General features: G+C 44.8%; 1 protein-coding gene across 1 annotated transcript in view; it reads right to left on the reverse strand.

Moving 5' to 3' along the window:
- Positions 1 to 2370: 2370 nt before the first annotated feature.
- DNAJC1 (DnaJ heat shock protein family (Hsp40) member C1) overlaps positions 2371 to 25454 on the reverse strand; it is a 74251-nt gene continuing 51167 nt past the window's right edge. Inside the window, exons 9-13 of the mRNA XM_068119716.2 lie at positions 18121 to 18299; positions 8227 to 8346; positions 6089 to 6137; positions 4051 to 4589; positions 2371 to 3692 (exon numbers count right to left, since the gene is read on the reverse strand). Coding sequence (XP_067975817.1) covers positions 3624 to 3692; positions 4051 to 4589; positions 6089 to 6137; positions 8227 to 8346; positions 18121 to 18299 — 956 coding nt within the window. The 3' untranslated portion in view covers positions 2371 to 3623. The remainder of the gene's footprint in view (positions 3693 to 4050; positions 4590 to 6088; positions 6138 to 8226; positions 8347 to 18120; positions 18300 to 25454) is intronic.

The following is a 25454-nucleotide window of genomic DNA, read 5'->3' on the forward strand; positions in this document are numbered from 1 at the left end:
ATATACAGTCACGTGAAAAAGTAAGTACACCCCATGTAAAGTTTTGACTTTTTCAACATATTTCAACATACAGCTATTTGATCTTCATTTCAACAACATTGATAGATAAAGGTGATATAATATAACAAATATCATGAAACATTTACATTTTGTAGTCCATTGTATAATTTAAATAAACATAATTGCAAATTTTGCATGTGGAAAAATTAAGTGCACCCCGACATTTATCACTACTTAAAATATCTAAAATTAGAATCAGGTGCACCAGCTCAGGTGCAAATGATTAGAACATCGTCAGAGAGGATCTTGGAGGAACCTGTCTTATTTAAACCTCAGACATTTAGTTTGGTTTGCTCTTTGTTGTTGAAGTGTGCGGCGTCACCATGCCTAGATCAAAAGAGCTTTCTGAGGCCTTCAGAAAGAAGGTTATAGATGCCTACGAGTCTGGGAAGGGATTTAAAAAGATCTCCAAACAATTTGAAATCAATCATTCGACTGTCCGGAAGATCATCTACAAATGGAGAAGATTCCAAACAACTGCCAACTTGTTCAGGCCAGGCCGCCCTAGCAAGTTCAGCCCGAGAGCAGACCGCAAGAAGCTGAAAGAAGTCTCTAAGAACCCCAGAATGTCATCACGGGACCAACAGGTAGCTCTTGCCACTGTTGATGTCCAAAGTGCACGAGTCTACCATTCGAAAGAGGCTGCACAATTGCTGTCCAGAAAGAACATCAGGGCAAGACTAAAGTTTGCCAATGAACACCTCGGCAAAGACCAGCGCTTCTGGAACAATGTGCTCTGGACAGATGCGTCAAAGGTAGAGCTATTTGGCCACAGTACCAGAAGACATGTTTGACGAAAACCAAAGACAGCATTTGACCACAAGAACCTGATACCAACTGTAAAGCATGGTGGTGGAAATATTATGGTTTGGAGCAGCTTTGCTGCATCAGGGCCTGGGCAGCTCACCATCATAGAATCCACGATGAATTCTTCATTGTACCAGAGGGTGCTTGAGGATAATGTGAAGCCATCTGTCGGAAAGTTGAAGCTCAACCGAAGGTGGACCTTGCAACATGACAATGACCCTAAACATACCAGTAAATCCACCAAGGAATGGCTGAAAAGAAAGAATTGGAGGGTTCTGGAATGGCCAAGTCAAAGCCCGGATCTAAATCCCATCGAGATGTTGTGGGGGGGATTTGAAACGAGCTGTGCATGCAAGAAACCCCTCAAACATCGCACAGCTGAAATAATTCTGCATGGAGGAGTGGGCAAAAATTTCTCCCAGTCGATGTCAGAGACTGGCAGACAGTTATAAGAAACGCCTACTTGAGGTTGTTTCTGCCAAAGGGGGGCAATACCACCTATTAGAGCCAAGGGTGTACTTACTTTTTCCACATGCAAAATTTGCATTTATGTTTATTTAAATTATACAATGGACGACAAAATGTAAATGTTTCATGATATTTGTTGTATTATATCACCTTTATCTATCAATATTGTTGAAACGAAGATCAAATAGCTGTATGTTGAAATATGTTGAAAAAGTCAAAACTTTACATGGGGTGTACTTACTTTTTCACATGACTGTGTGTGTGTGTGTGTGTGTGTGTGTGTGTGTGTGTGTGTGTGTGTGTGTGTGTATATATATATATATATACACACCTATATAATATATATGCAGATATAGGTGACCAAAGGTTGGCGTCAGGAAGGGCATCCGGCCATAAAAACATTGCCTCAAACAGGGAACCATGATTGTCATGGGGCCTGCAAGGCTAACCCCCGCTCTAGCGGGGAAAATGGCCTTAAAACGATCATTCATTCATTCATATATGCCTATATATGCAGACATGCACGCACATGTTGCAATAATCTCGTTTCACAGTTCAGAGCACAAATTGCTTGACCCCGCTTTGGTCTTCTCGGTGTGGGTTAATATCATGTTCAGGGTCCTCTCTGTTTCCATGTTATTGTCTATTTGGAACAGGTTTAACCACAATGTCATGCTGAAACTAAACCTTATCAATAATTTTTATTCGATATTGATTAGATTTTTAGGGGTTCATCATTTTAACACTCGACCCAAAAAAGCCAAAGGAAATCTGATGCAATAAACCTGGGCAGTGTATAATTAGCAGAGGCCTACAGGCCTGATGTCTTTGGCCCACCAGAAAACCAAGATGACAGCCATATTATTTTGTCTTGGTGCGATGGTGGGTGGAGTCAAGTGCAATGTGGGTGGGGCCCAGCCGCTGTCTGACCAATGGGTGCACATTTCAAAAATCGACTCCCAATAAGAACCACAACAACAACCATGCAGAGCTCTTGTAGACCTGCCACACGTCGCAAGTAAAAAAAGCCATAAATACAGCAAAGCATTCATACGTTTAATATGGAGGGAAATTACTCAACGTATAAAAATTACCTTGAGCAGTACCGGTAATGCTTTGGGAGGTGAATTCACTGAAGAAATCCTCTTCACACAAGAAAAGCATGATTGTGTTGTTTTTATAAAACATGCACATGACAAGAAGCAATTACAATGTATTCTGTGCGTGCACATAATAGACACAGCATCACCGACTACATGTGACGACACCGGACGTGCACGAATCAAACTCCAGTTCTTGTGACTTGTACAATTTGGGAAGAGGCGAGGGTGCTGTGGCTGTGTGGGTAATTCAGTATGTGGCAGGAATAACATTTTAAATTTTGATGACGAGAGCTGAGTTGGTGGATACTTACAAATGCACAAGTAGCTGCATTATGACGAATCTATCAAGTAGACATCTGCCCCAACCACAGGGTTTCATATGATGAAATACCCAGTTAAGGACTTCCTTTTGGCATTCCTATCGGTAAGTGTTTTCATTTGGATACCATCAACTAGTGAAACAATTGATGTGCAAAAACAACAATTTATTCACGTGATTTTTTTTGAAAAGTCTTGCAACGGCACAAAGCTGTTTCAATACAGGAATCGTTTCGTTTCACAAAGATGATTAGTAAATAAATAAGAGCATACTCCAGGGGTGAAGGTGGAGATGGCTGCTTCTCATCCTGCAAACCTGGGTCTACAGCTCACCTATCAGCTGCACAACTGCTTGGTCCACATCCGAGGACATATTTGACAAAAACCCCATCTTACAATAACTCTGCCAAAGGTTTAACATCCTCTCCCCGGCTTTCTTTTACAGTCAACATTTTTTTATTACAGTAGAGGGAATTTAGCACAATCAGGAGAGCTTACAAAGTATGTGCACTCGCTCATCTTTGAGCTATATGGCCTGCAGTTAAATCTCGATCTAGTAATAAATTTGTCACCTTGGTGTTTTCCTTGCAGGGCACTCCATCACCGTGTGCGTCGGAAGGACGTTAAGCCGGAGGACCCGTCTGCCAGCACTGGTCGTTGGCGTACGTTAAATATCCCACGGGCTCATTTGTGAAGAAGCAGCGAGTTATCGCCGGCATCTTGAGCAAATTGCAAAGTCCTTCCACATTTGAACGATTTGGGGGTTTGCATTCAACCGAGCTGCACAACCGGTCACTTAGATGTGGATCCGGCTGAGGGTGTCGGCAGAGTTCAACATCTTTGCTGTGCCCTGAACCGGACATACTGTCATTGCTGTTGTTGCTGTTTCCTCTTCACAAGCTCCACCAACACCTTGTAACGCTGTATGCAGTCTTCCTGTATAAGAATGAATGAACATTGAAAATTTTATCATTCTGTGTTTGGACTCGGCCAAAAAAAAAAAAAAAAAAAAAAATTGTGTTTGTGTAAAAAAAAGGTAACACCAACTGAGATTTGATTTTTTAATTCCCCTAACTTTTAAATACCTTTTAAGATGCAATTTTGGTCGAAACGAGTGCTGTGGTCCAACCTTATATATGTGACGGACTGGCAGTACTTGGCAAAGAAACCTATCTGTGGAAGAATTCTAATCTTTGCTTCGTTTTATTTTTTCCCTTTTTGGACTACAAAGGGGGAAATACAAACGTTTGGAGAACCACCGCACAGGTGAGTTTAGGTAACCTCAATGACTCACCTTGCTCTTTCCTGAAACACACTTGGAAATTCTGTCCCATCTCTCCAGTGTTCCACGTGGAAACTGTGCCAGAGCCAACTCCAGCAGTTTCTGTTGGTTTTGGGTCCAAGCATCATCATTAGCAGCACTATGGCTTTTCCCAGTACCTTGTACTTGTTCTTGTTCTTTCTGTTCCTCTGCATCACTTCTCTGTCCTTCTTTTCTCCTTCCAATGACACCAGCTTCTACGATGTCATAATCCTCATGTTGTCCGTCAAAATCCCGTTGCCTTCTGCCACGTTGGCGGGCACTTTTTTCTTGTCCATCAACATGGGAGTGCTGCGCCCAATTGTCTGTCCCTTGTTCAGGCTCAAAACCACACTCTGTCTTTTGGGCCCGTTCCGTGGTCTTGTCTTGAAGGACAACCTTGTTGACGAATGTATCTGTTGAGCCGTCGTCTCTTTGCGTCATGATGTGGTCAGGTACAGCGCTGTGACCCTCAACCACTGGACCAATGACTCCCATCGTCTTCAGTTCTTTGAACTTTACCAATCGTGAGGCTGCGAAAAACAAGTGTTTCGGGAGTAAAAGAGGATAAAGATGGTTGGTATCAAATAAAAAGAATTTTGCATATAGAGTTGAAATCTAGGCTCGTGAAATACTTAGATGATATAAAGCAGCAGGTTTACAGACTGACAGAGGATCAGAGGGGAACATGGAGACAAAGACTGCACATGAGGGAATGAGTGGCAGAAACCAAAGGGAGGGAGTGGGTCAGCAAGAGTAGAAGAAAACAGTGGTGTGTATAGGAGAAACCATGACGTGAGGAATTGCAGTAGTCTCTCAATTATAGTGAGGAGCATGGGACAGACACATGGAGTCAGTTACACAGATTAGAGGAAAGAGAGAAACACAGAGATACCCTGATTTTGATCACTCAAGGGAAGCAAGACAGGAAGTGGCTCCACCCTCCCAGATTGAAAACCTATAATCCATTAAAATTTTGATGAATTACTTGTACACTGCAAGGAGCTCTGATTGGCTCAGAATAGACTTATCACTGTGGAGAGAGGTTCTTCTTCTTCCTTCGTATGCAGCACATGACTGCAGGTAGCATCATTGGCTGTTCTGTGTCACTGATGCAACTGAAGAGTTCATAGAACACGTTACCCCACGCAGTATTGAAGCAGATGCTTGAATTGAAATAAAATAATGATGTTAAAGTTAGTTTTAAAAAATTGCAGAGGTTCAGCAAAATGAAGCCTCTGGTACACTATCCTAATACATGTCCCTATTTAACATGTCCAAGACAACTATCGGGGACACCTCTTTGTGGTGGTTGTAACCCAGCCCCCTCTCCCCCAACACAAGTCGGGGGCCAAATCTTCCCCATTTTCCCCTGCTGCCCAGATTTGTCAGGGCAGTGGGGTATGGCCATGAGGAGCACAACTTAAGGCTAGGGCATGGTCCTGAGGCCTTGTGGCAAGTTTGGTCTGCATCTGTCTGGCAGTTTCTGAGAAGATGATTTTTGAATGAAACACCAATATTTGTGGCAAACACTACCCCCACCCTCACTTTTGTCCCTTTTATAGGGGGAACATCTGGATGAGGAGCACAACCCCATGAGACCATGCTGTCCTTATGCATGTACCAAATTTGGTCCATATCAGTCGTTTAGTTCGTGAGAAGATGTTTTCGTCAAATGTTAACAAACATAGATGGACAACGGGACCCACTCGATCAGATTATTTCGGAAAAAATAACAGAAAAATTAAAATGACTGAAATTAATCGATCTGGTTTAAATTTCCAATTCCTTTTGCTTTCAAAATCCATGAATCGGCCTTGGAGGTTTGAATGAGGAAGAAAAACAGCCCAGGCATCTCGACAAACTAGCATGTACCCAATTACTCACTTGTAAAGATTTACATCATGATGATTTAAGCTTTTTAACAGCAGGTATTCTGCTCTTACAACGTTCACTAATGTGAAAATGAATCCGGTCTTCAACCAAACAAAGGTAGAAACATAAGTCAAAGCGCACCGCAAGTTTGACCAACCTGCGCTGGCTGACACGGCCTCCTTCACCTGCTTTGCCTTGCTCGTGACCTGCAGCCAGAAGGCACCATCAAAAAAAGGTGCATTTCTTGGAGAATCACAAAGACCAATTCACCAAGACCAATCCTAAATAATAAATTCAACAGGACGAATGTGCTAAAAAGAGAGAATGCAAAACTTTGGGGATTTCCAAAACCGATCTACTTCATAAAGCACAATATACCCAGCCAACAACGACCTCCTTCAAAAGGTAGCTAATGGGGTGTAAGAAAGACCTTAAAAGATTTTGCAACTTTGAGCCCAAACTTGATCAATTGATTTTGACACCAAGAGTACAATCTTGACATGCTTCTCAACAGCTTCCCTCGTGGTCCCCCTGTACTGTCTTTCCCTCACGGTCCCCCTGTACTGTCTTTCCCTCGCGGTCCCCCTGTACTGTCTTTCCCTCACAGTCCCCCTGTACTGTCTTTCCCTTGCGGTCCCCCTGTGCTGTGTTCCTGGATGTCTTTTTGTTGAATGTGTTTTAATGAATGTTTCCCCCTGTACTGTTTTTCCCTCGCGGCCCCCCTGTACTGTCTTTCCCTCGCGGTCCCCCTGTACTGTCTTTCCCTCACGGTCCCCCTGTACTGTCTTTCCCTTGCGGTCCCCCTGTACTGTCTTTCGCTCGCGGTCCCCCTGTGCTGTGTTCCTGGATGTCTTTTTGTTGAATGTGTTTTAATGAATGTTTCCCCCTGTACTGTCTTTCCCTTGCGGCCCCCCTGTATTGTCTTTCCCTCGCGGTCCCCCTGTACTGTCTTTCCCTCATGGTCCCCCTGTACTGTCTTTCCCTCGTGGTCCCCCTGTACTGTGTTCCTGGATGTCTTTTTGTTGAATGTGTTTTAATGAATGTTTCCCCTGTACTGTCTTTCCCTCGCGGCCCCCCTGTACTGTCTTTCCCTCGCGGTCCCCCTGTACTGTCTTTCCCTCACGGCCCCTCTGTACTGTCTTTCCCTCGCGGTCTCCCTGTACTGTCTTTCCCTCACAGTCCCCCCTGTACTGTCTTTCCCTCGCGGTCCCTCTGTACTGTCTTTCCCTCGCGGTCCCCCTGTGCTGTGTTCCTGGATGTCTTTTTGTTGAATGTGTTTTAATGAATGTTTCCCCCTGTACTGTCTTTCCCTCGCGGTCCCCCTGTGCTGTGTTCCTGGATGTCTTTTTGTTGAATGTGTTTTAATGAATGTTTCCCCCTGTACTGTCTTTCCCTCGCGGTCCCCCTGTGCTGTGTTCCTGGATGTCTTTTTGTTGAATGTGTTTTAATGAATGTTTCCCCCTGTACTGTTTTTCCCTCGCGGCCCCCCTGTACTGTCTTTCCCTCGCGGTCCCCCTGTACTGTCTTTCCCTCACGGTCCCCCTGCACTGTCTTTCCCTCGCCGTCCCCCTGTACTGTCTTTCGCTCGCGGTCCCCCTGTGCTGTGTTCCTGGATGTCTTTTTGTTGAATGTGTTTTAATGAATGTTTCCCCCTGTACTGTCTTTCCCTCGCGGTCCCCCTGTACTGTCTTTCCCTCACGGTCCCCCTGTACTGTCTTTCCCTCGTGGTCCCCCTGTACTGTCTTTCCCTCGTGGTCCCCATGTACTGTGTTCCTGGATGTCTTTTTGTTGAATGTGTTTTAATGAATGTTTCCCCCTGTACTGTCTTTCCCTCGCGGTCCCCCTGTGCTGTCTTTCCCTCGCGGTCCCCCTGTGCTGTCTTTCCCTCGCGGTCCCCCTGTGCTGTCTTTCCCTCGTGGTCCCCCTGTGCTGTCTTTTCCCTCGTGGTCCCCCTGTGCTGTCTTTCCCTCGTGGTCCCCCTGTGCTGTCTTTCCCTCGTGGTCCCCCTGTGCTGTCTTTCCCTCGCGGTTGTCAGCTCTTTCACAAGCCTCGATTCAGTATTTAAAAAAAACAAAAAACAAAAAAACAACAACAGCTGTTCCATGTACAAAACGTCCGGCAAACATTTGGAGAACGACGATGCAATAACAGAAATCTTTACTATATTTCTACTTCCTGGTATTCCATCCCAGTTCATGTCACCATCTCAGCAGAAAATCCTTTGCATCTCAAGAATAAAAATAGTATAAAGAAGAGCAGATGATTTTAAACTTTGAATCCTGTTTCAAGTATTACCTCTGTGATGGGTCGACCCATCTCAAGAGCGATCTTTTCCCAGCGACCCGGAGCTCCACCAGGAAACTTGGCCATCAGCCGAGCGAGATGAGAAAAGTCCTCTTCACTCCACTCGGCTTTCTGTCGTCAAGCGAGAGTCATCGAGAATCAGACATTTTGCACAGAAAGAGGATTTCAAAATGTGCAAGGGGGGAAAGGCACATGATCAAATGACCAAATGCAATATTCCGCATCGTTTTTCCACCAATGTTGTGCAAATAGCATGACCCAAAAGCCTGAAGGTAAAATCTAGAGCACGAGTTATCCTACGACATGATACATCACAACAAAGCACCAACATTGTACTTTTGCCCTACAAATGGAAAACGAGGGTCATTATTCAAAGAAAGCAAGTGCTATAGACATATATATATACATATATACATATATATATATATATATATATATATATATATATATATATATATATATATATATATATATATATATATATATATATATATATATATATATATATACATATATATACACATATATCAGTCACAATGCGACCTTCATATCATCAGTGGAGAACCGCCAGCAAGGTGTCCCATACAGCTGCTGCTGCACCTTGCTGGGAGCGATAAGCACCGCCTGCCACACGGTAACGTTACCTCTGCTATCCACTCATCATATGGAGTCGACCTGGTTGCGGTTGGGAGTTACTAATAATGGCGATGACGTCATGTTGTCCGCTCATTAGGTTGGAGAACCAGATTATAGATACCATTATATATATATATATTGTTACAGACGTGGCTTAGATGTTATTTACCGAGCGGTTTGGTATGACCACGTCTGCACAAGTTACCCGATTATACCCGAACGTTGACTAATCGCGCTACGCTAGATCAATGAAGGAAAAGACACACGGCTGGGATTAAAATGACGCGACACCAGGGATACGGTTCTCAAGACCTCCGGAGGAGGTTATATTGTTACGGAAGGTTAGATTACAACTACAAGAGGGACAGCATAGTAAGATAAGCACTTAGACACACTCTTATATTATTCCCAACAGACGACAGATAAACGGGACAAAGGGCTGACTCACACGGGGTTTGATGGCTAGGAAAGGCAGGATCGATGGCTCCAGGTGCACCTGGGCTCAAAGGTCAGAATCGACTCGGTCCGGTCCAGAGATGCGGGGAGGTATTCAGCGCTCGTACGTGGCAACTTCTCTCTCCAGGCTGGGGGCGCATCTGACCTCACATCCGGTGAGTCGCTTCGTATCTCCGGCGGGGAGTGACACGCCCTCGGCTCGTTAGCTCCGCCCCAGATGGAATCGGCACGTCGCCTCTCATTGGGTGCGTGCGGGGGGGGTTACCGGCTCCGCCCTTGACGGGGGACTGACAAGGAGCCCCTTCGTGGTAACCCCGTGGAGCGCATGGTCCGGCGCGCATTGTCAATGGCGGCTAACCGAGCCGGTGTGATGACGCACACTCCCCCCGCGCAGCGTCGTTGTTGTTGTAATTGTTGTTGTAGTTGTAGTTGTTGTTTGGGGAAGAAGATGGAAGGAGGTATGGGAAAGGTCCTAAACTCACTACTGGTGCCATATAATCACATTCTGGTGCAACGAAGAGTCAGAATTAATGGAAAGGAGTCCTTAACTGACATAGACTAAGAATAACTAGCAAGATGTCCGAAAGTTGTCTACGTGAGATGCGGTGGACCTGGGCACGACATTTAATGGGGGAAAAAGGGGAAGGTCGGCTCTACTGATTGTTGTTTACAGACAATGGGACTAGGGAATGGGGGATTGGGGATAGTTGGGGAGTATTGGGGAAATAGGGGAATATTTACAAGCGGATATGGAGGCCAAATTCCATATTCGCAACATTGCACCCTTCTCTACCCTCGGGGCGTCCCGACCCGATAAATTTTTACCTACTTTAGTGTGGCACGCAATGTAGTTCCCTCTACTATTAACTCTACCCTGAGTGCGACAGTTTTACAGATATTCACAAATGAGTAAATATGTCCCCCTGCGACGTTGCACCCTTCTCCTCACAGAAACACACCCACAGGATAACCGAATCCGGAAAGAATCCTCAAACTAAACATACAGCCGGTAGGGAGCATTATTTACACAAGACTACGCTGTTATTTACACTACGATCCAGGACCTGTTTTTGGAGGAACACATGCAGATGTTATGCATAGAGAGAGCACGCATGCTAGCATCGATACACCAACCCACGAGTGCTCTGTGGCCTACGGCCTTTAATAATGTGCAGAGCACCCCTTCCAAGCATCAAGCACCACCCCATCACACAGTGAGCACCATCCGGTGCACCAATAAAGTGTCTATAAATCACCGGTGGTGTCGCAGCCGGCCGATGTTCTGCCGCTGGTCTTGCCTTCGTGTGGTGCACTTGGCCTTCTTGCCTCTTTCAAAAAATAAAGAAAGGCGCCAACCGCGTCCATTTCTTTATTGTGGCCGTCAGGGGGCCAACTATAAGTGGTTCACCTGTATGGCATAGGTGCCACGTTGACCCATAGGTCCATCCACGGGTGGTGCTTGGCCGCAAAAGAGCTGCGGTCCATTGTGGGTGGCCACAAACATTGCGGTCCATATGGTGTATCGATCCAAGCAGCAAACAGCGAAAGTGCAGGCCCACAACTGCGAAGCCAGCACCTCTCTCTCCTCTCTCTCTACCCCAAAGCCAGATCCTCGGAGGTGGGAGACAAAAGAAGCAGACAAGTGAGTAAGGTGGTAAGGGCGCAAAAGTGCACGCAATGCAAGGTAATGCACACTGGGGGCACATGGGAACCAGGTGAGACAGGTACGTTCCTACCGTACGCCCCCCCCCCCCCCCACCAGGTAACCTACATGGCCCCTCCCTTACCCCTTACTGTATCCACAAAACACAACACTACCCATAAACATCTACTTTACAAATCCACAAACGTCCCTACTGTCTTCCCCGTTCCTCCCATAAACCAAATTCGTCTTCTCTCCCTCCTAACCAATCAAATTTGCTATTTTCAACTTTCATCAAAATTTGCCATCTCCAACTCAACATCAAAATTTGCCATTACCAATTCATCATCAGTCCCTCCTAGGGAGGGAGAGATGGAATCACCCCAATGTCTCATCCACGTCGTGATGCGTCTCACAATCCACACAGCAATTTCATTTCCTGCAACAAAACAAAGAAAACACAGGTGTGGAGTCATCATCATCACCACAGGTAAGTGGCTGCGTATGGTGCGACAGGTTCATCAATCCTAACTATTTCCTAAATGACTTTAACAACTTTACACTACCCGGGGTCTTTCTCCGGCCAAACCATTGGCCCTCTTACACTATGGGTTCTAAAAACCAATTCCCATTGGCCAAACTGTGGTGCTCTTCAATTTGGGGTCTCACTCCCCCGATTCATCTCCCGGTGCCCTCGCACAATTTCTGGGCTGTGGCGTGTACCTCTCCCAGTGGGTCTACCCACCTGCACACCTCCACCACTGCAGTTGCCTCCGAGCTTACCTGCTCCTCACCCTAACCTAACTACCTGGGGAAGGCCCTCTGGCTCTCTCCCCACTCGGTGCCCTCTCTGGCACTGGGCTACCCGGGTCCGTCCTCCGGATCCTCGGGCCCCATCCACAACTCTACCGGCTCCCAGAGCCCACCTGCGGCCTCACCTGGCCGACATCCTCACAGTGGTGGAGTGCCCAACCAACTACACACACTAACAGGCTACACGCCCAGCCATTTCCACAACACTAATGCACCCATTCACAACACCATTCTGCAACCGCACCACAGATGCCAATATCCAACCACAATTTACCTGTACCCTCTACCTAACACTTACACTACCCGCCCCGGGTACTCGTGAAAAGGGTCCACTCTTCCCCCATCCACACCTTCGCACCATGCACACCACTCCGTACCACTTACTCCAACTCTCTCCACACACCTGTACCAGCACACCTGTGCTCTCATTCTTGGTGCCGCCTGCACCCTTCTCTCCCCAAGCGCATTCGCGCTGATCCACAACACTCATTACTCACACACTGCTCCACACACCTGTCCAGTTGCACACCTGTGCAATCACACCTGTTCAATTCTCACACACACGGCATCATCTCAGCTAACTACTCCCTTCTGAAACTTGCGCTTCCCAGTCGTCCCTTTAAACTATTGCGCTCCCACGTCATTATCATCCACACTAATCTACCTGCGTCCCCACTACAGGTATCAGTCACTAACTAAACTTAACGTTACCTAATGTCAATCTCTTCTAGATCCCTACAATATAACCTAACCCACCCGGGCTAGTTTTCACTGCCATACACCCCATAATCTAGTGCTCCTTTGCCCCCTTATGGGAAGGGTGGCAGGGATGCCCCCCTTACCCATCGGGCCCATCGCTCACTACCAATTTTGCACATCAAATTTCAACAAATTAAAAATTTGCCAATCATCTGCCAATCACTGTACCATTACCAATCATCACTCTGCCAATCCTTTGCCAATCATCAAATTTTGTTTTTCTCTAATTTTGGGGCCAAAACACTAACCTCATCACCCAGTCTACTCACTAATGCCTCTCGGTGCGCCAATTCCTGTCCAAAGCCCGGCTTCGTAAAGCCAAGCAATGGATGCTGGTTGTTTTGTGCCGGCGGCTGGATGCGTCCGGCATTCGGGGCAGGGACGGGGGCTTACCCGGGCCGAGATCCCACGCACCACCTCGGCGTGGAGCCATCCAATGTCCCGATCTCGACCTGCCGGCACGTCTCAACAAAACGTGGTCGCCATGACGACCCTTCCTATCCAGCTGCCCGCTCCACCTAGTGGAGCACGGACGCGGCCGTTCAACGCGAGGCCCAGCACGCACCGAGGGCCCGATTCGGCTAAAAGTCGACCTAACCTCTAACCCGTGTAACGTCGATGCTTCACCTGCATGCTTACACCCCGCAGCCCGTTCCTTGCTCACACATCCAGCCGTCCCCATGCTCCTCGTACCTTTCCTTACACATCCAGGTACCCTCATTCCACTCACAGCCTTGGTCACACACCTGACCACCGAACACTTTGGCACACATTCGTTGGTCGCACACCTCACCAACACACCTCTTCGCGCCCCCTCTTCTGTCACCTCCTCTGTGACAATCACAGGTGTGCCCTCATTCGCACACCCAACCACGTGCCTCACCACCAACTCCAGCGTGCATTCCCACTCACGCTCTACCATTCCAGGTGTGCATCCTTCCATCCCAGGTGTACATCCTCGCTCACCTGTCACAACCAACTCACTCTCCTTGTCACTCTCACTACTCTCACCTCCATTCTTGACAGCGCACTCACCCTTACTCTTGACAGCGCACTCTTTCCTCATGCACCTGTCCGTTACACACCTTTCTCACGCACACTCTCCCGTTACACCCTCTGTAACACCCACCACAGGTGGACACTCTTCCTTACTTCTGACAGCGCACTCTTTCCTCATGCACCTGTCCGTCACACACCTTTCTCGCGCACACTCCTGCGCACACTCTCCCGTCACACCCTCTGTAACACTTACCACACCGCGCTTCCATGTGCTCCCTCGCACACGCGCTACGACCGACTCACTCTCGCCAGCACCCTCACTACTCCTTGGCACGCACTTTTTCCTCACACACCCCAGAGTCGGACTTCCTCGCACACCTCCTTTTTCGCACACCAGACCTGTCGCACACTTCACCAGTGGCCTCTCACGAACACCCGGGTCCATCTCGACCCCCAAGCTTCTTAAATCCCCTGGCGCATCATACGCACGACCATATTGGTCACCACTTACACCAGGTCCTCTTCCTCTTCGCTTCTCCTCCATCACCTGCGAATCCCTCATCCGGTTAATGAGCACATCATCACGATCCAAACACAGACTTTGGACCAATTCTTTTACTTCCTCCTTTATCTCCTTCTTATCCCCTCTCCGTCGCTTCTTAATTTCGCTCACCCCTTCTTCCACTTCCTCTAATTTCTGCTTCACCTCCTTTATTCCCCGGTACGTCTCCTCAAGCTCATCCTCTAAGGCTACCTTGACCGTTTCCAGGTGCGTCCTCACCTGCCGGTCCTTCGTCTCCATTACCTCTATCACCTCGTCCAACCTCGTTGTCAGTCCCTCACGTACCATCTGACATTCCCTCTTTGTCGCTATCAAGTCGTTTTTTATGTCGTTTTGTGTCGCTTTTAAACCTCCTATTACCGCTGTGTTCTTCTTTACCTGGTCCGTTAGTTCTTTTTGTCCCTCCGTCAGCTGTTCTACTTCCTGCGTCAGGTCCTCTATGCCCCCTTGTAACTTTACAGTCCCCTTTCTCACCTCCTTCTCCATGTGCTCCTTACAGTGCCTCACCTCCTCGCGCACTCCTCCGACCTCCTCACTCACTCCTCTCCTGATCTCCTCTCCCATCACTTGCATCTCCTGCCCAGATGCCACCCTCATCTGCTCCATTTCCTCCCTGTGAGCATCCAGTTTGGTTTCTACCCCCATTCTGACCCCCTCTATCTGCTGCCCCATTTGGTTAACTTCCCTTTCCGCTTGGTCCCTCATGTCCCTCAATTTGCCTTCCATACTGTTTTCTAACCCTATTAACCCATTTCTCACTCCCTCTATCTGATTCTCCTGGGCAGCCATTCTATTTTCCACCCCCGTTAACCCATGTTTCACCCCTTCTATCCCATTGTCTAACCCCTCAAATTTCTTGTCTAACTCCTTAAAATTATTGTCTAACCCCTCAACGGTACCCCTCGCTTCGTCCCTCATTACCCCCATTTGGTTTCCCATCCTGTTTTCCATCCCTTTGAAATTATCGTCTGTTTTTACCATAAAGGCCATCATCTGTTTCATAAACAGGTTCCAATTCATTGGCATCTCGGGTTCGGCTACCGCGCGCTCTTGCGAGGCGCCATTTTGCGCGCCCGCAACGTCGGGCGCAACGACGCTATTTTGTGCGTCTGCTACCCTCGCTGCTTCGCTCTCCTCCTGTCCCTCAATTTGGTCCTGGACCGACCCTGCCTCACTCTCCCCTACCGGACCCCAGCTGTCTTGGTCTGCCATAGCGCGACTTTCAAAATTCGGGTTTTTATTTTTGTAAAACAAATTCAAATTTCGCCGTTATAATTTCGCGCGGGAAACGCGCTCCGAATCGATTCTAATTGTTACAAATTTGGGCCTAATAAATTTAGTCCCGGGTTCGAATTCCACTCCTCGACACCAATTGTTACAGACGTGGCTTAGATGTTATTTACCGAGCGGTTTGGTATGACCACGTCTGCACAAGTTACCCGATTATACCCGAACGTTGACTAATCGCGCTACGCTAGATCAATGAAGGAAAAGACACACGGCTGGGATTAAAATGACGCGACACCAGGGATACGGTTCTCAAGACCTCCGGAGGAGGTTATATTGTTACGGAAGGTTAGATTACAACTACAAGAGGGACAGCATAGTAAGATAAGCACTTAGACACACTCTTATATTATTCCCAACAGACGACAGATAAACGGGACAAAGGGCTGACTCACACGGGGTTTGATGGCTAGGAAAGGCAGGATCGATGGCTCCAGGTGCACCTGGGCTCAAAGGTCAGAATCGACTCGGTCCGGTCCAGAGATGCGGGGAGGTATTCAGCGCTCGTACGTGGCAACTTCTCTCTCCAGGCTGGGGGGCCGGGGGCGCATCTGACCTCACATCCGGTGAGTCGCTTCGTATCTCCGGCGGGGAGTGACACGCCCTCGGCTCGTTAGCTCCGCCCCAGATGGAATCGGCACGTCGCCTCTCATTGGGTGCGTGCGGGGGGGGTTACTGGCTCCGCCCTTGACGGGGGACTGACAAGGAGCCCCTTCGTGGTAACCCCGTGGAGCGCATGGTCCGGCGCGCATTGTCAATGGCGGCTAACCGAGCCGGTGTGATGACGCACACTCCCCCCGCGCAGCGTCGTTGTTGTTGTAATTGTTGTTGTAGTTGTAGTTGTTGTTTGGGGAAGAAGATGGAAGGAGGTATGGGAAAGGTCCTAAACTCACTACTGGTGCCATATAATCACATTCTGGTGCAACGAAGAGTCAGAATTAATGGAAAGGAGTCCTTAACTGACATAGACTAAGAATAACTAGCAAGATGTCCGAAAGTTGTCTACGTGAGATGCGGTGGACCTGGGCACGACATTTAATGGGGGAAAAAGGGGAAGGTCGGCTCTACTGATTGTTGTTTACAGACAATGGGACTAGGGAATGGGGGATTGGGGATAGTTGGGGAGTATTGGGGAAATAGGGGAATATTTACAAGCGGATATGGAGGCCAAATTCCATATTCGCAACAATATATATATATATATATATATATATATATATATATATATATATATATATATATATATATATATACATATATATATACATATATATATATTTATTATATATAAATATTATACATATATAAACTAGAACAACACTCGATAGAGCACATGCCTCCACCAGGCTGAACAGTTCATGGTTTCTATCACACTAATAGGCCGAATCTGGATTCTTTTTTTTTTTCTTTTTTTTTTGTATACTGAATCGAGGCTCGTGAAAGAGCTGACATTTACTTCACAAACAAATCAACCAGACAAACAAAATATATAAAAAGAGGGAGCGGAAGACAAGAGAAGGGGAAGCACACAAACACTTGAGAGCACACAACATTTAAGAGCAGGGAGATGTGTGGGAGGGAGAGGGCTTGGGGGGAGGAGGCGTGGGAAGGGGGGGGGGGGGGGTAAAGGGGATTTGGACCTGAATCAAAATCAAATCAGCTTATTTTTGTCACCTAACCAGCTCGTCCACCAAGTTTTGTCATAACTCATCCATACCTTTTTTAACGAAGTTATATATCGCTTTTTGGCCGTATCTCCTAATGGAGAAGAATCACTTAAAAATTCTAGTAGCCGGATCCGGATTCGGATCATCACTAAAATCTAATCATTTTGTCCCTGTCACATATGCTGCATCTCTGCAAAATTTCGTCCAAATCCGTCCACAACGTTTTGAGATATCTTGTTCACAAACAAACAGACAGACAGACACACAGGGGTGAAAACATAACCTCCATCCACCTTCGGTGGCAGAGGTAATAAATATTATATATAAATATATATAATATATTTAATCACAATGGTCTGAATGATGTAAACAAACAACAACAGGCATTTGAACGCCATTTTCCCTGCTAGAGCGGGGGTTAGCCTTGCGGTCCCCATGACAATCTTCTCCATTTTGCCCTATTTTCTGCATCTCCCCTTGTTAAACCCCTTACCCACATTTCTTCTTCCACCACCTTCAGCCAAGTCTTTCTCGGTCTTCCCCGTCCACCACTTCCTTCTACATTCATTTCCATCACTCTTCTCACTCAGTCACTTTCATCCTTCCTCAACACATGACCAAACCATCTCAACCTGTTTCTCTTCACAGCATCCATCACAGGCTCTATTCCCATCATCTTTCGCAATTCATCATTTGTCTTCCTCTCTCTCAACGTTACTCCGCACATCCACCGAACCATTCGCATTTCCACCCTTTCCAGCCTTCGTTGCTGCTCTACATTCATTACCCATGTCTCGCTCCCATAAATCATAACACTTCTCACACATGCAGCATACACCTTTCCCTTCAGCTTCAACGACACTCCCCTCCTCGTCAGCACGCCACTCAGTTTCCGAAACCTCTTCCATGCACATCTCACTCTCGCAACCGTTGGAGTGATATAAGCAGGACATATTCTACAACAAGCTGCTATCGCTCATCTTTATGGTCACATTTGATTATGATACAGTATTCTTATCTACATCTTCAACCTCAACTTATTACTGGATAAAAAGGAGACTCACCACACTCTTCCCTTTGGGGTTTTCTTGCAGCCACTCATCCAACTGGCTCTCTATGTCATCCAGTGCGTTTCCTGTGCTCGGTTGTTCGTAAGATTGGTTCACAAACAGCTCAACTCCATTGGTTTCTGAAGGCACCACCATTGTGCGAACACGGCGCGGTTTTGGGAGCCGCGGTTTTTCTGCTCCCAAACACAATCAACAAAATGGCACTATTATGGGTGACAGGATTCAAACGGAGGTCGCAAACGTTACTCTTGACGACGAGTGTTATAGCATGAACCAGCGACCCCAGCGACCCCAGGTCTTATTCCCAGCCTGACGGGCCAAGGTCCGCAAGCTGGCCGAGCAGTTTTTGGAACCTTGAGCGCATGGAGTAGGGCTCTAGACTTCTGCGCTGGCATCTCAGGGGGCTTGCAGCTTGAACACCGACGTTTCCAAAGCACGCATGTTAACGTCACATGTTTGCTATTCTAAATGGAGTTTTTAAACACAACCCCATGGAACAATGGCAGAAAATCAAACCCCATGAAATGCAATCAATTTACCTACATCAAGGGATGGGGTACACAGACGGCAAAACGATACAAGATGCAAATCATATAGGTACAACGACGTACGTAATTCATTACGGTGGACCTGATTAATTAAGTAAAACACAGGCCACACAACCAACATGAAAGGCCGACAACATCATACACACAAACCATTTATCTAACCTAGAGTAAGTCCAAATAAAACTGAGGAGGACGGGAATGGGGTTCAGGCCTGTTTGAAGGGCAATTTCATCCATGCTGGTGTGGGCAGCACTTGGCGAAAAAAAGAGAGAAAGGGCCCAGTCATTCACCGAGGCTTCACTGACCTCGCTTCCTCCTCAGAACACCACAGCTTGGTGTCTGTGTCTGTCTCTCTCTCTCTCTCTCTGGTGTGGTAAAGTCCTTCATTCAACAAAATTGTGTTCTTCTTCTCTTTTTACACTCCTTCCTGTTTATATGATCCCGAGCACCGAGCTCACGGGAATGGTCAGTGGAAACCCCGCTGAGAACATGACCAGTGTAGGTTGTCCCGAGTGAGAATGAGCCATAAATGCCAAATGGAACTCCGGTTCTTCTTCTGCTTGTCCAAGAGTGTTCATGCCCGACAGTCTGAGAGTCAGGTTCGGTCACAGTGGTTGAGGTTTTTAATTTCTCTCCTCCATGACAGTTTTTAAGGACACGTCTGTTGACAAAAAGGAAAGCTCTGGTCGTGACAGAAACACACAGGGAAAAGCAGCCTTAAATGGCCACTGAAGAGAGGAAAATGACCCATGTGACTGAGGCCTTGCATGGCTGATGTTGTAACTACCAGATTAGTAACTATATGAGCACCTCACAAAGCACGAAAACCCTAGAAGAGCACTCGGTAGAGCGCATACCCCCACCAAGCTAAACCGTTTACGTTTTGTATCCTGATAGGCCGGATCTAGATTCGGACCTGAACCAAAATCGAATCGGCTTGTTCATGTCACCTAACGAACTCATCCATCAAGTTTTGTCATAATCCGTCCATAACGTTTTGAGATATTGTGCTATGTATCGGTTTTTGCCCGAACGCTCAATGGTGAAGAATCACTTAAATTCTCGGAGCCGGGTCTTCAACAAAATCTAATCAAATCGTCCTTCTCACACGCAACCTGAGTAGTATAAATGTGGGAGTTCTGGCCCAGAGCAGATGCCCGTATCCCACCCCCCCCCCTTGCCTAAAAACAAGAAGTGAAACCGGAAGTGTTCGAATTATTTAATTAAATAATAAGTTATTTAATTATTTATTTCAAATTTCTAACATTTCAAAAAAATAGATTTTCAAATTTTCCGATTTGCCATTTTTCTTGATTTTCACGATTTTTGTGATTTTCCCGATTTCCTATAATTTCTGAAAATTTCCAAAATGTCTAAAAAAGAGATATATATATATATATATATATATATATATATCTATATATATATATATATATATCATTAAATTTACATGATGGACTGTGGGTAAGTTGTAGTTAAAATTATAGAAGGAAAGTGTGTAGTGAAAGATACATTCATGTTATACTTCTTTTAAAATACTTGAGAAAAACTTTTTTTTGTCAGAGTATATAAAATGGACGAACCCATTTTCAAAATATTTCAAGATATATTCAACTCAATTAGACGGTTGGTTGAGTCACTTCTAATATGTATACACAATTATAATAGGGATAACACACAGGATGGATGATTAAACGGCAAATTTTTAGTTGGTTTATATAAAATGGATGATTTTTTACCCGTTTGGGAAAGCAAGATAAAATTTAATAATCATAAGAACCACCCAAATTCATTGAGATGTCTAATAGTTGGTTCAAGCGGATGTGGGAAAACCTGTTTGCTTTTAAAGATGCTCCTTACTCCAAAATTTTTAGACTATGAAAATTTAATAATTTTCACAAAGTCAAGTTTTCAACCAGAGTATCAACTACTATCACAAGGTTTTAATGCGGGGCTTCAAAAAGAAGATATAATCAGGTTATTTAAGCTTCAACACAAACAAAACAAGCGTTATGCCTAGGTCCCCTGCCGGTAAAGTGATGTGAGTTGACAAAGTGGAAGACGCAAGGTGGCCATCTTGGATTTTGACGTGGCGACCCAATTTTAAATAGCTTTCTTCCTTATGCCTAGATACACCCACACACCAGATTAGAAGTTGGTACTTCACTTGCATATTTTTCAAGATATTCCGCTCACAAGGTTCAGACATACATGGCGGCGGCCATCTTGGATTTTGACGTGGCGACCCAATTTTCAATAGCGTTCTTCCTTATGCCTAGATACACCCACACACCAGATTAGACGTGAGTAGTTCGTTTATATTTCACGATATTTCGCTCACAAGGTTCAGACATACATGGTGGCGGCCATCTTGGATTTTGACGGGGCGACCCAATTTTCAATAGCGTTCTTCCATATGCGTAGATACACCCACACACCAGATTGGAAGTTGGTACTTCGCTTATTTTTCAAGATATTCCGCTCACAAGGTTGACATAGATGGCGGTGGCCATCTTGGATTTTGACGTGGCGAGCCAATTTTCAATAGGTTTCTTCCTTATGCCTAGATACACCCACACACTAGATTAGAAGTTGGTACTTCGCTTATTTTTCAAGATATTCCGCTCACAAGGTTCAGACATACATGGCGCCAGACATACATGGCGGTGGCCATCTTGGATTTTGACATGGGTTGCACCCACACACCAAATTTGAATGCGGTCCTTCGCTTATGCATGCATGCACGTACGCAAGCACGGACACACGGACGGACACACGGACGGACGGGAAATCCATAGTCCCCCTTTCGCTCCGCGATGCGACGGGGGACAATAAGCACAACATTGAAGATATAATACAACTATTTTGTGAAACTCCACAAAAATGTAAAAAGAAATCAAAACCCACAACGTCTATACCTATAACTTGTATTCTCAGCGATAATACGGATGATATACCTTTACCCCAAGATTTAGATGAAACAAAAAAGAACCCCGTTATCTTTGACGATTGTGTTAATGAGAGAAATCAAACGGTTATGGACAGTTATGGACATTATGGTTATGGACAGAATACAAGAGGACGACATTCTTCCTGTAATTGCATTTATCTCAGTCAGTCATACTTTCAACTTTCTCGCCGCTCAATAAGAAACAATACTAATACTTTTATTTTATTCAAACTAAATGCAATAGATATAAATAATTTGTGGAGAGATAATTGTTCTACATTATGTCGAAAAAGGAATTTGAGGGTGTTATGAAACATATGGCTGAAAAATATAAATACAGTGAAACCTTGACTTACGAGTGCACCAACTTACGAGTTTTCCGAGATATGAGCCGTCGCTCGGTCGATTTTTTGCTTTGTGATGCGAGCCGAGATCTGAGTTACGAGCGAGCGAGCTTGGATATAAAACACGTAATCGTCGAAAAACATGAGCGAGGTGTGCGTGTTGTCGACTTGGCGAGGCAGTACGATCGTAGTACTTCTACGATATGTATGATTTTGAAGCAGGAGTCGATAAAGGCTATAACGCCAGCCAAGGGCATTAAGATTATTTCAAAGCTCCGGACCTCTGTCCATGAAGAGATGGAGAAGTTGTTGTTTGTGTGGTTGACGGAGAAGCAGCTCGCAGGAGATACCGTGACGGAGAGCATCATCTGTGAGAAGGCACGAGACATTTACGGGGATTTGGTGCAGCAGACGGCGGGAACATCAACGGACGAGGCATCGGAAGAGTCATTCAAAGCCAGTCAGGGATGGTTTGAAAATTTTAAGAAGAGGACCGGCATTCACTCCGTCATCAGGCATGGTGAGGCAGCAAGCTCGGATGTGAAGGCAGCTGAAGATTTTATTATAACTTTTGCCGAACTGATAGAAGCCGAAGGATACATCCCCCAGCAAATCTTCAACTGTGACGAGACAGGGCTCTTCTGGAAAAAGATGCCGAGGAGGACGTATATAACGGCAGAGGAGAAGAGCATGCCAGGCCACAACTTGTTCAGAGTGCCGGCGATAGCTCGCCTTCTCTTTGTGGAAAACACGGTGAGATCCTTAACATCCAACAACTAATGGGACGCAAACGGGGCGCCCAGTTTAGCGGTACACACATTGATGAATCACCCTGCCTGTGAAACACCGACATGACAGGTTATAGCTGGGTCGGGATTCAAACCCAGGCTGGACAGTTTAGAGTCAAGTGTGCGTACCTCCAGTCCAGGCCATCCTGCCAACTTGTATGCTGCATACAGGTGAAATATAAAGCGCGAGATATTTATATATATATATTTCAAAAAAATTGGTGTGGTTTTTGGGGGGCTGGAACGGATTAATAGCATTTCAATTCATTTTAATGGGGAAATTTAATTTGAGAAACGAGCAAATTGAGTTACGAGCTCGGTCACAGAACGAATTAAACTCGTAAGTCAAGGTTTCACTGTATATCGTCGTTAAAGAAGATGATATAATAACCAATAATTTTCTCGGTTAAATAAAATGAATGCCGAAGAACGAGCAAGAAAATTTAAGGAACATCAACAATTACTTTCAAAAGTTGTTAAACAACAGGAGGGGATAAAGAAGAAACGGAGACAAAAGCTATTAGGTGAAGACGTATTTGAAAGAAAACAAGAGAAGTTTTTTAAACCTATTTTAAAATCTTCCGAACAAAAGGCGGTTTCGTTTCAAGTTCCTGCGATAACATATACTCCCTCCCAAACAACATCAAGAGTTAGCAGATTTGAGACAAGAGGCAGAGCAAAAGCTAGGAGTTATAGAAGCACAAGAAGCATGCCAAGAACTACACCAACAACGTGAGGGGATAAATCAACCTCCTAAATATGTTGTGGACGCTATTCTAAACACTGAATATTCACCAGGTTCAAAAACCAAAACGGGTCTCATACATAAAGGAGAAGGAATTCAGTTTTACCTTGTTAACGAAACGGTACAGGTAGTTGATGATAACTTGACATTCTTAACTTCTGCCAGACCTCCTATTAGATTAACTCCCAGATTAATGTTTCTTTTCACAAAAGCGGGGTATGCCAATTCAGAATATTTTGAGAAACCACTCGATATGGAAAATGTGGAAGATAGGGTAAATATTGATTTACTAAACGCGCATGATTATGGGGGTTCTGTTGTTAGTAAAGGTAAGAAGAAAGCGAAGGAAAAATATATTCTTAATGTTTTAAGTAAGCTTGGTATGACTTCAGGCTCGGGTGTTAGTTTTCTTCCGAGTGACTCATCACAATTAGTTAATAGGCTATTACTGCTGTGAGGCAGTAAGGAGGCGGGAAACAACAAACCACTTGATATGGAAAATGTGGAAGATAGGGTAAATATTGATTTACTAAACGCGCATGATTATGGGGGTTCTGTTGTTAGTAAAGGTAAGAAGAAAGCGAAGGAAAAATATATTCTTAATGTTTTAAGTAAGCTTGGTATGACTTCAGGCTCGGGTGTTAGTTTTCTTCCGAGTGACTCATCACAATTAGTTAATAGGCTATTACTGCTGTTAGGCAGTAAGGAGGTGGGAAACAACAATTGTTTTAATGAAACTTCAGCCATTCTAGATCAACTGATTAATATGAAAATAATTAATAAATGTCAATACAAAGATATTTTATCTCACGTTAAATAAAATGAGAGAGACAACACTTAATTTCGATTTTAGAAAGAGTGATTCTAGAAAATCATTCCCGTACCCGCTACCACTTGATCCTGCAAAAGAATATGAAGCGGCGTTATTGTCTATGGAAACCTATAATACTTTGTTTAATATCACAGAAAAAAATAACAAGTTTTGTTATAATCCGGGAAGTGGATATAAAACTATAGAAGTTACACCCGGAGCTTACGAGATTCTTACATTAACTTCTGAAATTGGACGTCTTATCAAAGAAGCAGGGGATGAACCAAAAAATATTGAAGTACGTATTCAAAAACATTATAAAATTGTTATAAAATTGATTTCACCATTAATCATTCATTCCGAGAGATGTTAGGTTTCACCGCAAAAAAGCTTGAAGATAATAATACGTTTGTCAGTGATAATGTCATTGACATATCCTCAAGTATAAATTCAATATTAATTCACTGCGATTTGGTTGATGGTGCTTATGACGATGGAATGAAAACAAATATAATATTTTCATTCAGCGCTTACTCGACACCGCCGGGATATAAATTCATTATAGAGCCAAAGAATCTCACCTATTTACCCGTCTCAGGAACAACAATTAATAAAGTAAATTTTAGGATAACCGATCAAGATAATCGGTTGATTTCTTTCAATGATGAAATTATATCCATCAGAATTCACCTACGTGAAGTTGTTCAACAAACAATTGGAAATCACCTACGTGAAGTTCTTCAACAAATAATTGGAAAAATTATATAATAAATATAAACTAATTAATAAATGAACATCCTACCGTTTTTTCTAGAATGTAGTTTTAACACGAGTGATCAAGATAAAAAGAAAACCTTCCAAGAGTTGACGTTTGGAGAAATAGGTCTTGTATTTACTCAGGAAAGAGGGGAGGTTATGTTAACGTCGAGCGGGGAATTTTTCATTCCATCAAAATTTTCAATGAAAGATAAATTATGTTTTGAAAAATTGTTTTGGCCGCCAGACACTAATTATTCTCGACTAGAACAAAAAAATCAAAGCGGATAAATTGAAAAAATGAAAACTAAAATGTAAAAAAATTTTTATTCTACTTAGAATAAAAACACAATGCCTGTTGTGAGAAAACACGAGTTAAGAAAATA

This window comes from Myxine glutinosa, chromosome 6, assembly GCF_964187855.1.
Source record: "Myxine glutinosa chromosome 6, kmMyxGlut1.1, whole genome shotgun sequence".
Lineage (NCBI taxonomy): Eukaryota > Metazoa > Chordata > Myxini > Myxiniformes > Myxinidae > Myxine > Myxine glutinosa.